The 15,552-nt window shown below is 42.8% G+C and overlaps 1 protein-coding gene across 6 annotated transcripts in view; it reads left to right on the top strand.

Moving 5' to 3' along the window:
• sh3glb2b (SH3-domain GRB2-like endophilin B2b) overlaps window positions 1-15,552 on the top strand; it is a 58,909-nt gene that overhangs the window by 29,550 nt on the left and 13,807 nt on the right. For 2 of the 6 annotated variants that reach the window (XM_064943294.1, XM_064943291.1), the window contains 4 exons: window positions 1,947-1,970; window positions 8,757-8,846; window positions 9,219-9,319; window positions 9,430-9,444. In XM_064943294.1, the coding sequence (XP_064799366.1) occupies window positions 1,947-1,970; window positions 8,757-8,846; window positions 9,219-9,319; window positions 9,430-9,444 (230 nt within the window). The remainder of the gene's footprint in view (window positions 1-1,946; window positions 1,971-8,756; window positions 8,847-9,218; window positions 9,320-9,429; window positions 9,445-15,552) is intronic. The other 4 variants (XM_064943293.1, XM_064943296.1, XM_064943292.1 and 1 more) reach the window with 3 other exon arrangements.

Genomic DNA, 15,552 nt, shown 5'->3' with positions numbered 1-15,552 from the left:
ATCAGAGGAAGGTATATATAAATAGGTTTACACTGTTCATAGCATTTTATCAACAATACTAGATGGGATGCAACCCCCGCCCTACACTGCTAGAAGAAATGGTGCTATACAGAACCAACAAGCGTTCCATGGCTTGCATCATACAGATCAATGTGGTTCAGTTGGCATAGCTTGGCACTTGCAACACCAAGGATATTGGGTTTAATCCCTGCTGGAGCCACCCATACATAAAATGTATGTACGCATGACTGTAAGTCACTTTAGATAAAAGCGTCTGCTAAATGGCTTATTATATATGGCTATATAAAATTGCAATGAAGCACCTTTTTATTTTCAGCAGTGTAGGTACTAGCTCAATGGTACTGTGGTATAGTAGGGTATTACTTTCCCCATCGCCTGTTCTCGAGGCCCTTAGAGGGTGTGTATGTATTGGAGCCCCCCCCCTTCCACAATGTGACCCCCATCCCACCCCCCCATCGCCTCAATGCTCTGATGGAATCCAGCCAAAGTTCAGCACCTGATTTGACTGACCACAGACTTGATGAATTAGTTCAATCATGGGGAGAGCTACCTGAATGGACAATAGACTGAATGCAAATACGAAGGTTTATTAAATTATAATTGGGGGATGACCCCCGGAGACAGATATCGGGATAGCAGATAGCCCTTTGGTGGACAACTGGCCAGAAGATTGCAGGTGTTAGGATCTCTTATCGAGCTCATTTTTGCCACCATGCAGTTAGCCAGACAAACATGGTCCTACGTTCCACTTTCATATATCTGTTTTGCTCCTGATGTTGTCACCGTCTTTGCTATCGCTACTGGTTAGGTAACTCTGTCACATTCGTCAGTCTGTATTGGAGGAGAAGGGTTTGTTCGTGGTCGTCGTGTTTATGATGAATGCCAGTGACGAAGACGTGCCTGGCCATTTTCTTTTCAGTCCAACGCGTTGGACTATATTATTTGTTTTGTCAGTTGTTGTGTCACGGTGTTGTGTGTCTTTGTCTATAATGAGAGATTCTGTCGTTGTAATTGTCAAACAGATGGCTGTGTATAGCAGGCCGTTGTTGAAAAAGCAAAAAATTTGAATCCCCTTCGTGACCAAAACACTGTGTGTGTTCACATCCTCCCACGTTTGCCCTTATTTTAAAATGTTACCTTTTTATTTAACTAGGCAAGTCAGTTAAGAACAAATTCTTATTTTCAATGAGGTTGTATTTCTCCTTCGAGAATCAATTCCTTAGCTGCTTAGAATTCCAGGGGCATGTTTCTTATAGAAATATAATGTAATAAATGATATTCCTATGATGGTTCAGCCACACTGATGGGAAACCTCAATAGAGCACTTCCCTGGGCTCCCTGGGCTTTGTCGTGCCGTCTGTGTACTGTCCACACAAACTACGTGTCCTCCTGTCATTTTAATTCTGCTAGTCCCACAGAAATGTCATTTGGCTATACGTATCGTATAGTAGAGTAAGGAGCGGTCTAATAACATGTGTAATAAATACCTTGTAACAGGGTTATTACAGTTGATAAGTACATGCAGTTATGGAATAGCTAATTACTAACGCCTGTGTCCAGTGTGAACTGCTGCCCTACATTTAAAAGTGACTCTTTACTTGCATCACATACCTAACAATGGTAATAATAATGGTAACAAAATAATCTGATTACTTACTCATGTTTTCAAATCATTGGCCTCTTCCAGACATGACTTGACTTTTATTGTTATAGGGGGATTCCTCCCATCTTACTACACAGCTAGTCTTTCAACATATTAATGAGTCAGAAAGGGAATGGGGCCATTGCTACTGAGACAAACTCATGAGACTGCTCTGGGGAGAAATTATTATGTGGATGTAGAACCCCACAAGGTCTGTTGTGTGCTATCATTGTTGGTCTGAGAATTGCTCTTATCTCCCTTGTTGTCATGCTGCTTATTCTAGCTGTGGAGTGAGGAAGTGGACAAAGTAAGTATCACTTAGTAAGATTGGTGTTCAACAACACAGACTAAAAAGGTCATAGACTGCTTTAGAGGTGTGTGTGTGTGTCCGTGTCCCCAGTGACCTCAAAGTATTTGGACAGTGGTTTGTTTTGGCTCTGTCAACTAAAACACTTTGGATTTGAAATGATACAATGACTGAGTTTAAAGTACAGACTGTCAGCTTAAATTTGAGGGTATTATCATCCATATAGGTTTAAATGAATGGTAAATAATGTATTTGGTCATTTTGGAGTCACTTTTATTGTAAATCAGAATAGAGTGTTTAGAAACATTTATATTTTTATTTACAATAAAAGTGACTCCAATGCATTATCTACCATTTAATTAATATTGGGCACAAAATCTGAAACACAACCAAAACAAACAGCAAATGCATCCAACAAATTTGTGGAGTCACAAGCTTGATGTAGTCATTGCGTGCTATGAATATGGGACCAAATGCATAACTTTTTACTACTTTAATACACATTAGTGAACTTGTCCCAATGCTTTTCGTGTAACGCCCGTCGGAAGAAGTGGACCAAGTTGCAGCGTGGTACGTGTTCATGATTCTTTATTTAATCTGAACACCAAACAAAACAACAAAAGGACAATGAACGTCACGTTCTGAAGGCTACACAGAGCTAACAAAAACAACATCCCACAACCTAAGGTGGCAAAACAGCCTGCCTAAGTATGATTCCCAATGAGAGACAGTGATAGACAGCTGTCCCTGATTGAGAAACATACCCGGCCAAAACATAGAAACACAAAACCTAGAAATAAAGAACATAGAATGCCCACCCAAATCACACCCAGACCAAACCAAATAGAGACATAAAAAGGCTCTCTAAGGTCAGGGTGTGACATTTGGTCCCCTAAAATGGGGGGACTATGTACAAAAAGTGCTGTAATTTCTAAACGGTTCACCTGATATGGATGAAAATGCCCTCAAATTAAAGCTGGAGTACAACCCCAAAAACTAAATACATGTAATTGTTCCAATACTTTTGGAGCTCACTGTACATGCATGTGTGCATATACACTGAGTGTACAAAACATTAAGAACATCTGCTCTTTTCATGTCATAGACTGAATCCAGGTAAAAAACTATGGTCCCTTATTGAAATATCTTGTTAAATCCACTTCAATCAGTAGATGAAGGGTAGGAGACATGTTAAAGAAGGATTTTAAGCCTTGAGACAATTGATATATGGATTGTGTATGTGTGCCATTCAGAGGGTGAATGGGTAAGACAAAAGATGTTAAGTGCCTTTGAACGGGTAATGATATTAGGTCAAATTTATTTCAATCAATCAAATGTATTTATGAAGCCCTTCTTACATCGGCTGATGTCACAAAGTGCTGTACAGAAACCCAGCCTAAAACCCCAAACAGCAAGTAATGCAGGTGTAGAAGCATGGTGGCTAGGGAAAACTCCCTTGAATGGCCAGAACCTAGGAAGAAACCTAGAGAGGAACCAGGTTATGAGGGGTGGCCAGTCCTCTTCTGGCTGTGCCGGGTGGAGATTATAACAGAACATGGCCAAGATGTTCAAATGTTCATAGATGACCAGCAGGGTCAAATAATAATAATTACAGTGGTTGTCGAGGGTTCAACAGGTCAGCGCCTCAGGAGTAAATGTCAGTTCATAGCTGATCATTCAGAGTATCTCTACCGCTCCTGCTGTCTCTAGAGAGTTGAAAACAGCAGGTCCGGGACAGGTAGCGCATCCGGTGAACAGGTCAGAGTTCCATAGCCGCAGGCAGAACAGTTGAAACTGGAGCAGCAGCACGGCCAGGTGGACTGGGAACAGCAAGGAGTCATCAGGCCATGTAGTCCTGAGGTATTTTCCTAGGGCTCAGGTCCTCCGAGAGAGAGAGAAAGAAAGAGAATTAGAGAGAGCGTACTTAAATTCACACAGGACACCCGATAAGACAGGAGAAATACTCCAGATATAACAGACTGACCCTAGTCCTCCGACACAACCTACTGCAGCATAAATACTGGAGGTTGAGACAGGAGGGGTCGGGAGACACTGTGGCTCCATCTGACGATACCCCCGGACAGGGCCAAACAGGCAGGATATAACCCCACCCACTTTGCCAAAGCACAGCCCCACACCACTAGAGGGATATCTTCAACCACCAACTTACCATCCTGAGACAAGGCCGAGTATAGCCCACACAGATCTCCGCCATGGCACAACCCAAGGGGGGGCACCAACCCGGACAGGAATATCACGTCAATGACTCAACCCACTCAAGTGATGCACCCCTCCTAGGGACGGCATGGAAGAGCACCAGTAAGCCAGTGACTCATCCCCTGTAATAGGGTCCGAGGCAGAGAATCCCAGTGGAGAGAGGGGAACCGGCCAGGCAGAGACAGCAAGGGCGGTTCGTTGCTCCAGAGCCTTTCCGTTCACCGTCACACTCCTGGGCTAGACTATACTCAATCATAGGACCTATTGAAGAGATGAGTCTTCAATAAAGACTTAAAGGTTGAGACCGAGTCTGCGTCTCTCACATGGGTAGGCAGACCATTCCATAAAAATGGAGCTCTATAGGAGAAAGCCCTGCCTCCAGCTGTTTGCTTAGAAATTCTAGGGACAGTAAGGAGGCCTGCGTCTTGTGACCGTAGCGTACATGTAGGTATGTACGGCAGGACCAAATTGGAAAGATGGGTAAGAGCAAGCCCATTTAATGCTTTGTAGGTTAGCAGTAAAAACTTGAAATCAGCCCTTTCCTTAACAGGAAGCCAGTGTAGAGAGGCTAGCAACTGGAGTAATATGATCACATTTTTTTGGTTCTAGTCAAGATTCTAGCAGCCGTGTTTATTTAGTGCTTTATCCGGGTAGACAGAAAGTAGAGCATTACAGTAGTCTAACCTAGAAGTGACAAAAGCATGGATTCATTTTTCTGCATCATTTTTGCACAGAAAGTTTCTGATTTTTGCAATGTTACGTAGATGGAAAAAAGCTGTCCTTGAAACAGTCTTGATATGTTTGTCAAAAGAGAGATCAGGGTCCAGAGTAATGCAGAGGTCCTTCAGTTTCATTTGAGACGACTGTACAACCACCAAGATTAATTGTCAGATTCAACAGAAGATCTTTTTGTTTCTTGGGACCTAGAACAAGCATCTCTGTTTTGACGAGTTTAAAAGTAGAGAATTTGCAGCCATCTACTTCCTTATGTCTGAAACACTTACAGGGAAGGCAATTTTGGGGCTTCACCATGTTTCATCGAAATGTACAGCTGTGTGTCATCCACATAGCAGTGAAAGTTAACATTATGTTCCCAAATGACATCACCAAGAGGTAAAATATATAGTGAAAACAATAGTGGTCCTAAAATGGAACCTTGAGGAACACCGAAATGTACAGTTGATTTGTCAGAGGGCAAACCATCCACAGAGACAAACGGATATCTTTCCGACAGATAAGATCTAAACCAGGCCAGAACTTGTCCGTTTCGACCAATTTGGGTTTCCAATCTCTCCAAAAGAATGTGGTCATCGATGGTATCAAAAGCAGCACTAAGGTCTAGGAGCATGAGGACAGATGCAGACCCTCAGACTGACGTTATTAAAAGGTAATTTAACCTCTTGATACTCCCCATCCGGGATCGTGAATAATGCCTCAGGCTCATTAGCATAACGCAACGTTAACGATTTCTGAAAATCGCAAATAAAATGAAAATAATGTGCCTGCTCTCAAGCTTAGCCTTTTCTTAACAACACTGTCATCTTAGATTTTCAAAATATGCTTTTGAACCATAGCAAATCACTAATTTGTGTAAGAGTATGCTAAGCTAGCTTAGCATTTTGAGTAGCATTTAGCACACAACATTTTCACAAAAACTAGATAACCAAATAAATAAAATCATTTACCTTTGAAGAGCTTCGGATGTTTTCAATGAGGAGACTCTCAGTTACAAAGCAAATGTTCAGTTTTTCCTGAAAGAATCTTTGTGTAGGAGAAATCGCTCCGTTTTGTACATCACATTTGGCTACCGAAACGAACCGAAAATTCAGTCACCAAAACGTCAAACTTTTTCCGAATTAACTCCATAATATCGACCGAAACATGGCAAACGTTGTTTGGAATCAATCCTCAAGGTGTTTTTTCACATATCTCTTCATTGATATGCAGATCGTGGAAGCCTGCTTTCCCCTCAGAATCGCATGGAAAAATACCAGCAGCTGAAAAAGACGCACCAATTTCGACGGAGGACACCGGGCGGACACCTGGAAAATGTAGTCTCTTATGGTCAATCTTCCAATGATATGCCTACAAATACGTCACAATGCTGCAGACACCTTGGGGAAACGACAGAAAGGGCAGGCTCATTCCTCTCGCATTCACAGCCATATAAGGAGACAATGGAAAACGGAGCCTCAAAAATCCTGCTGGTTTCCTGGTTGCCGTTTCATCTTGGTTTTGCCTGTAGCTCCCGTTCTAGGGCACCCACAGACAATATCTTTGCAGTTCTGGAAAATTCAGAGTGTTTTCTTTCCAAAGCTATCAATTATATGCATAGTCGAGCATCTTTTTGTGACAAAATATCTTGTTTAAAACGGGAACGTTTTTCATCCAAAAATGAAATTGCGCCCCTAGAGTTTCAAGAGGTTTTAAGTCTCAGTGCTATGATGGGGTCTAAAACCAGACTGAAGCATTTCGTATACGTTTTTTGTCTTCAGGAAGGCAGTGAGTTGCTGCGCAACAGCCTTTTCTAACCTATTTGTAGAAGAATGGGAGATTCGATATAGGCTGATAGTTTTTTTAAATATTTTCTGCGTCAAGGTTTGGCTTTTTCAAGAGAGGCTTTATTACATCCACTTTTGGTGAGTTTGGTACACATCCGGTGGATAGAGAGACGTTTATTATGTTCAACATAGGAGGGCCAAGCACAGGAAGCAGCTCTTAAAGTAGTTTAGTTGGAATAGGGTCCAGTATGCAGCTTGAAGGTTTAGAAGCCATAATTATTTTCATCGATGTGTCAAGAGATATAGTACTAAAACACTTGAGTGTCTCTCTTGATCCTAGGTCCTGGCAGAGTTGTACAGACTCAGGACAACTGAGCTTTGGAAGAATACGCAGATTTAAAGAGTTGTCCGTAATTTGCTTTCTAATGATCATGATCTTTTCCTCAAAGAAGTTCATGAATTTATTTATTAATGCATTTTGGATTGTTCTTATTTTCCTCAATTAAGTTGGAAAAATAGGATGATTGAGCAGCAGTGAGGGCTCTTCGATACTGCACGGTATTGTCTTTCCAAGCTAGTCGGAAGACTTCCAGTTTGGTGTGGCGCCATTGCCGTTCCAATTTTCTGGAAGCTTGCTTCAGAGCTTGGGTATTTTCTGTATACCAGGGAGCTAGGTTCTTATGACAAATGTTTTTTTTGTTTTTAGCAGTGCGACTACATCTAGGGTATTGCGCAAGGTTAAATTGAGTTGCTCAGTTAGGTGGTTAACTGATTTTTGTCCTGACATCCTTGGGTAGACAGAGGGTGTCTGGAAGGGCATCTTGGAATCTTTGGGTTGTCCGAGAATTTATATCACGACTTTTGATGATCCTTGGTGGGGGTATGAGCAGATTATTTGTTGTGATTGCAAACGTAATAAAATGGTGGTCCGATAGTCCAGGATTATGAGGAAAAACATTAAGATCCACAACATTTACTCCATGGGACAAAACTAGGTTCAGAGTATGACTGTGGCAGTGAGTAGGTCCGGAGACATGTTGGACAAAACCCACTGAGTCGATGATGGCTCCGAAAGTCTTTTGGAGTGGGACTGTGGACTTTTCCATGTGTATATTAAAGTCACCAAAAATTTGAATGTCTGTCATGACTACAAGGTCCAATAAGAATTCAGGGAACTCAGTGAGGAACACGGCAGCATAGCCTAGTGGTTAGAGCGTTGGACTAGTAACCAAAAGGTTGCAAGTTCAAATCCCCGAGCTGACAGATCTGTCGTTCTGCCCCTGAACAAGGCAGTTACCCCACTGTTTCTAGGCTGTCATTGAAAATAAGAATTTGTTCTTAACTGACTTGCCTAGTTAAATAAAGCTAAAATAAACACTGTATATGGCCCAGGAGGCCTGTAAACAGTAGCTATAAAAAGGTGATTGAGTAGGCTGCATACATTTCATGACTCGAAGCTCAAAAGACACAAATGGCTTTTTGGGGGGGGGGGAATTGAAATTTGCTAGCAACACCTCTGTGTTAGCAACACCTTTGCGTGAGGCGCGGGGATATGGTCACTAGTGTAACTAGGAGGTGAGGCCTCATTTAACACAGTAAATTCATCAGGCTTAAGCCATGTTTTAGTCAGGCCAATCACATCAAGATTATGATCAGTGATTAGTTCATTGACTATAACTGCCTTGGAAGTGAGGGATCTAACATTAAGTAGCCTTATCTTGAGATCACAATACCTCCTTTGCACAGATGGGCACTCAACACAATTAGCCCTCCTACCCCAGTTTACCTTGCCTAAATCAGTCCGTCCCATATCTGATTTGAGATGTGCAAGAGATTAGTCTCTTCAACTAATCTTGGTTACCCAGAAGTAAAATTATTGTAAAAAAGTTGTCACTTCCAGTTTAATCTGTCCACGAGAGATTACTCAATTAACTTTTGTGCAACACCTCAATTGAATTTGACATCAATGACACTATTTATGCTGATAGGGGGGGGGGATGTGTCTTTAATGTTTTGTACCGTCAGTGTATGTGGGTGTTCATGTGGTCTCTCCCGTCTTCTCCTATAGGCGGAGCAGGAGCTGCGTGTGGCTCAGACAGAGTTTGACAGACAGGCCGAGGTCACCCGGCTGCTACTGGAGGGCATCAGCAGTACACACGTGAGTCCAGAGACACCACACACACACTAGTCACGGAAAGCCCAGACCTAGGGAAACAGCACTAGGTCTGGGGAGGATGTTGGATCAGGGCTAGAGATCAGGGGTAGCTCTACTCCATTAAAGCAGTCAAACAAACAAAAAAGCAGGTTCTAACCAGTTCTCACAACCTATGTCTAAGATGGGTGAGTGATTAGATCTTTAGAGCCTAAACAGATGGGAAAAGTATTCAGCCAATTTTGCTCCAGCAAATATAAACTGTAACGTTGCGGTTTAGTAACAATCATTGTGAAAACCATTGAATGTGTGAAACCAGGCTTTTGGAAGTACAACTTGTTTCTTGTTTTTCACCATGTCCCCCCCTTTCCCTGATAGGTCAACCACCTGCGCTGCCTGCATGAGTTTGTGGAGGCCCAGGCTACATACTATGCCCAGTGCCACCAGTACATGCAGGAGCTGCAGAAAGAACTGAGCAGGTGAGGACTTTACTTCGTACGGAGGTATAGTTGGATGAGTGGGTTGAAGTGGCTTTGTTTACATACACGGGAAATTCTTCAACATTTCCCTTTTTTCTCTCTGCTGGCAGTGCTAACAGCGATACGTAAGTAACTAGTGTTGTTGTTGATGATAGTGTTGTTTGTAGTGTTGCATTTGTGTTTTAAGAGTGATTTGTGCGTATTTGTAAATACATTGTCTTCAGAAAGTATTCACACCCCTTGATTTTTTTTCTACAAATTTGTTGTTACAGCCTGAATTTAAAATAGATTTTTTTTTTTTTTTTTTTTTTTTTTTTATGTGTCACTGGCCTACATACAATACCCCCATAATGTCAAAGTGGAATTATATTTTTTCAACATTTTTCCAAATTAATTAAAAATGAAAAGTTGAAATGTCTTTAGTCTAAGTATTCAACCCCTTTGTTATAGCAAGCGTAAATAAGTTCAGCAGTAAAAATGTCACATAATAAATTGCATGGACACACTCTGTGTGCAATAATAGTGTTTAATATGATTTTGACTTCCTCATCTCTGTACACCACACATACAATTGTCTGGAAGGTCCCCAAGGTCCAGCAGTGAATTTCAAACACAGATTTAGCCACAAAGATCAGGGAGGTTTTCCAAAGCCTCTCAATGAAGGGCACCTTTTGGTAGATTGGGGGGGGGAATAATACAAAAATAAACAGACATTGAATATCCCTCTGAGCATGGTGTTATTAATTACACTTTGGCTGGTGTATCAACACATCCAGTCACTACCAAGATTTGTATTTATTTATTTCACCTTTATTTAACCAGGTAGGCAAGTTGAGAACAAGTTCTCATTTACAATTGCGACCTGGCCAAGATAAAGCAAAGCAGTTCGACACATACAACAACACAGAGTTACACATGGAGTAAAACAAACATACAGTCAATAATACAGTATAAACAAGTCTATATACGATGTGAGCAAATGAGGTGAGATAAGGGAGGTAAAGGCAAAAAAAGACCATGGTGGCGAAGTAAATACAATATAGCAAGTAAAACACTTGAATGGTAGATTTGCAGTGGAAGAATGTGCAAAGTAGAGAGAAATAATGGGGTGCAAAGGAGAAAAATAAATAAATACAGTAGGGGGAGAGGTAGTTTGGGCTAAATTATAGATGGGTTATGTACAGGTGCAGTAATCTGTGAGCTGCTCTGACAGCAGGTGCTTAAAGCTAGTGAGGGAGATAAGTGTTTCCAGTTTCAGAGATTTTTGTCCGATAGACCAATTCAGATATTAGCCGATAAGACAGCTAACGATTAGCGGCCGCAGATGGGCGTTCAGGAAACGTCGCAACGGAGGGGCCAGTTGGATAACACCCTCGGGCAGTTAACCTGTTGATACTCCCATCCCGTATCCGGGATCGTGAATAAAGCCTCAGGCTCATTAGCATAACGCAACGTTAACGATTTCTGAAAATCGCAAATAAAATGAGAATAATGCGCCTGCTCTCAAGCTTAGCCTTTTCTTAACAACACTGTCATCTCAGATTTTCAAAATATGCTTTTGAACCATAGCAATTCACTAATTTGTGTAAGAGTATGCTAAGCTAGCTTAGCATTTTGAGTAGCATTTAGCACGCAACATTTACACAAAAAACAGATAACCAAATAAATAAAATAATTTACCTTTGAAGAGCTTCGGATGTTTTCAATGAGGAGACTCAGTTACATAGCAAATGTTCAGTTTTTCCTGAAAGAATCTTTGTGTAGGAGAAATCGCTACGTTTTGTACATCACATTTGGCTACCGAAACGAACCGAAAATTCAGTCACCAACAACGTCAATCTTTTTCCGAATTAACTCCATAATATCGACCGAAACATGGCAAACGTTGTTTGGAATCAATCCTCAAGGTGTTTTTTCACATATCTCTTCATTGATATATCGTTCGTGGAAGCCTGCTTTCTTCTCTGAATTCCATGGAAAAATACTTGCAGCTGAGGTTTGCGCACCAATTTCGGCGCAGGACACCGGGCGGACACCTGGTAAATGTGGTCTCTTATGGTCAATCTTCCAATGATATGCCTACAAATACGTCACAATGCTGCAGACACCTTGGGGAAACGACAGAAAGGGCAGGCTCATTCCTCTCGCATTCACAGCCATATAAGGAGACAATGGAATACGGAGCCTCAAAAATCCTGCTGATTTCCTGGATGCCGTTTCATCTTGGTTTTGCCTGTAGCTCACGTTCTAGGGCACGCACAGAAAATATCTTTGCAGTTCTGGAAACGTCAGTGTTTTCTTTCCAAAGCTATCAATTATATGCATAGTCGAGCATCTTTTTGTGACAAAATATTGCGCTTAAAACGGGCACGTCTTTTTATCCAAAAATGAAATAGCGCCCCCAGAGTTTCAACAGGTTAACGTCGGTAGTCCAGTCGTGAAGGCCCAGTGGGGCTCTTCATCGGCAGTAAAACGGGTTTGGATAGGTGATTGTAGCCCAGGAGTGGCTGATGGAACTCTTCAGCTGGCGAGTTCCGGAATAATTTATGTTTGCTCCGGGATCGACGTAAGCCAATAGTCACACGGATAGCAGCTAGCTAGCTGCGAGATCCAGGTGTAAATGTCCAGAGCTTGGGGTTGAAATCCGGGGATATGGAGAGAAAAATAGGTCCGGTATGTTCTGGTCTGAGTTGCGTTGTACAAAACTGCCAATTAGCTTTTCGAGCTAAAGGATAGCTGATGACCACAAACCGTGGTTAGCTTAATACTAACGTTAGCCAGTAAACTGGCTAGCTTCTGGCTAGAAAAAGATACAGCCGTCTTTCCTATCTCCGTTGCCGGAGAGGAAGGAAACTGCTCAGGAATTTACCCATGAGGACAATGGTGACTTTAAAACAGTTAGTGTTCAATAGCTGTGATAGGAGAAAACTGAGGATGGCTCAACACCATTGTAGTTACTCCACAATACTAACCTAATTAACAGAGGTAAAAGAAAGAAGCCTATTCAGAATAAAAATATTCCAAAACATGCATCCTGTTTGCAACAAGGCACTAAAGTAATAATGCAAAAATGTGGCAAATCAATTAACTTTTTGTCCTGAATACAAGGTGTTATGTTTCGGGCAAATCCAATACAACACTCTACTAAGTACCAGTGGCGGTCAGTGCCGTTTAAGATGAGGGAGAACAATATTTTTTTTTAATGAGCATGGCCTTATTTCTATTACAGCATATTGAATCATGGTCATTCATATTCCATTCACCCAGATCAATGTAACATCTATAGGTTTAGGATACTACCTGTAAAAATTGGTGCCGGGAAGAAATGGCCACAGTTTTATGGGCGCCTAACCAATTGTGATATTTGGTGTATTTTTTTTTGCGTTATTTGTAACTTATTTTGTACAAAATGTTTCTGCCACCGTATCTTATGGCAAAAAAGAGCTTCTGGATATCAGGACAGCTATCACTCACCTCGGATTAGACACAGAGCTTCTGGATATCAGGACAGCGATCACTCACCTCGGATTAGACACAGAGCTTCTGGATATCAGGACAGCGATCACTCACCTCGGATTAGACACAGAGCTTCTGGATATCAGGACAGTGATCACTCACCTAGGATTAGACAGATTTTTTTTCTTCAACAAGCAGGACACACAGGATGTACTTCAAACACCCGACAAGGCCAACATCCCTGTCATTGGCAAGAGTTAGAGACGCAAATACAGAGGACACAGAGCGGGTGCCTCGTAAGGATCCGCAGACGGCTAGTGGGAAAGCTGCCATTACCGTCATTATTACTTGGACAATAAATGAGACGAGGTACAATCACGAATATCCTACCAACGCGACATCAGAAACTGTAACATCTTATGTTTCATGGAATCGTGACTGAATGATGACATGAATATTCAGCTAGTGGGATATACGCTGCACCGGCAAGATGGAACAGCACACTCCAGTAAGACGAGGGGGGCGGTCTGTGCATATTTGTGAATAACAGTTGGTGCACGAAATCTAAGGAAGTCTCTAGATTTTGCTCGCCTGAAGTAGAGTATATATGATAAGTTGTAGACCACACTATTTGCCAAGAGTTTTCATCTGTACTTTTCATGGCTGTTTATTTACCACCACTGACGGATGCTGGCACTAAGACCGCACTCAGCTGTATATGGAAATAAGCAAACAGGAACCCACTTACCCAGAGGCGGCGCTCGTAGTGGCCGGGTATTTTTAATTCAGTTTTACCTAACCTTCTATCAACATGTTAAATGTGCAACCAGAGGGAAAAATATTCTTGATCACCAGTAATCCACACACAGAGACGCATACAAAGCTCTCCCTCGCCCTCCATTTGGTACATCTGACCACAATTATATCCTCCTGATTCCTGCTTACAAGCAAAAGTTAAAGCAGTAAGCACCAGTGACTCGGTCTATAAAAAAGTGGTCTGATGAAGCAGAAGCTAAACTACAGGACTGTTTTGCTAGCACAGACTGGAACATGTTCTGGGATTCTTCCCATGGCATTGAGGAGTACACCACATCAGTCACTGGCTTTATCAATAAGTGCATCGAGGACGTCGTCCCCACAGTGACTGTACATACATACCCCAACCAGAAACCATGGATTACAGGCAACATTCGCACTGAGCTAAAGGGTAGAGCTGCTGCTTTCAAAGTGCGGGACTCTAACCCGGAAGCTAATAAGAAATCCTGCTTATGCCCTCTGACAAACCATCAAACAGGCAAAGCGGCAATACCGGGCTATGATTGAATCGTACTACATCGGCTCTGACGCTCGTCGGATGTGGCTGTGCTTGCAAACTATTACAGAATACAAAGGGAAGCACAGCGTGAGTTGCCCAGTGACACGAGCCAACCAGAGGAGCTAAATCACTTTTATGCTTGCTTCGAGGCAAGTAACACTGAAACATGCATGAGAGCATCAGCTGCGCTGGATGACTGTGGGATCACACTCTCCGTAGCTGACGTGAGTAAGACCTTTTAAACTGGTCAACAGGCACAAGGCCGCGGAGCCAGACAGATTACCAGGACATGTGCTCCTGGCATGTGCTGACCAACTGGCAGGTGTCTTCACTGACATTTTCAACATGTCCCTGATTGAGTCTGTAATACCAACATGTTTCAAGCAGACCACCATAGTCCCTATGCCCAAGAACACTAAGGTAACCTGCCTAAATCACTACCAACCCATAGCACTCATGTTTGTAGGCATGAAGTGCCACTCCAATTTGCATACCGCCCAAACAGATCCACAGATGATGCAATCTCTATTGCACTCCACACTGCCCTTACCCACCTGGACAAAAATAACACCTACGTGAGAATGCTTTTCATTGACTACAGCTCTGCGTTCAACACCATAGTGCCCTCAAAGATAATCACTAAGCTAAGGATCCTGGGACTCAACACCTCCCTTTGCAACTGGATCCTGAACTTCTTGAAAGACCGCCCCCAGGTGGTAAGGGTAGGTTGCAACACATCCTCCACGCAGATCGACAACACTGGAGCCACTCGGGTGCGTGCTCAGTCCCCTCCTGTACTCCTTCTTCACCCACGACTGCGTGGCCAGGCACGACTCCAACACCATCGTTAAGTTTGCAGACGAGACAGCATGTAGGGAGGTCCGAGACCTGGCCGGGTGGTTCCAGAATAACAACCTATCCCTCAACGTAATCAAGACAAAGGAGATGATTGTGGAATACAGGAAAAGGAGGACCTTGCATGCCCCCATTCTCATCTACGGGGCTGCAGTGGAGCAGGTTGATGTCCACATCACCAACAAACTAGAATGGTCCAAACACACCAAGACAGTCGTGAATAGTGCACGACAAAGCCTATTTCCCCCTCAGGAAACTAAAATGGGTCCTCAGATCCTCAAATGGTTCGACAGCTGCAACATCGAGAGCATCTGGTTGCATCACTGCCTGGAATGGCAACTGCTCGGCCTCCGACTGCAAGGCACTACAGAGGGTAGTGAGTACGGCTCAGTACATCACTGGGGCTAAGCTGCCTGCCATCCAGGACCTCTACACCAGGTGGTGTCAGAGGAAGGCCCTAAAAATTGTCAGACCCCAGCCATCCCAGTCATAGACTGTTCTCTCTACTACCGCATGGCAAGCGGTACCGGAGCTCCAAGTCTAAGACCAAAAGGCTTCTCAACAGCTTTTACCCCCAAGCCATAAGACTCCTGAACAGGTAATCAAG

Source organism: Oncorhynchus masou, chromosome 28 (genome assembly GCF_036934945.1).
Source record: "Oncorhynchus masou masou isolate Uvic2021 chromosome 28, UVic_Omas_1.1, whole genome shotgun sequence".
NCBI lineage: Eukaryota > Metazoa > Chordata > Actinopteri > Salmoniformes > Salmonidae > Oncorhynchus > Oncorhynchus masou.
The sequence above is the reverse complement of the archived record's forward strand: the minus strand, read 5'-3'. Positions and strand labels throughout refer to the sequence as shown.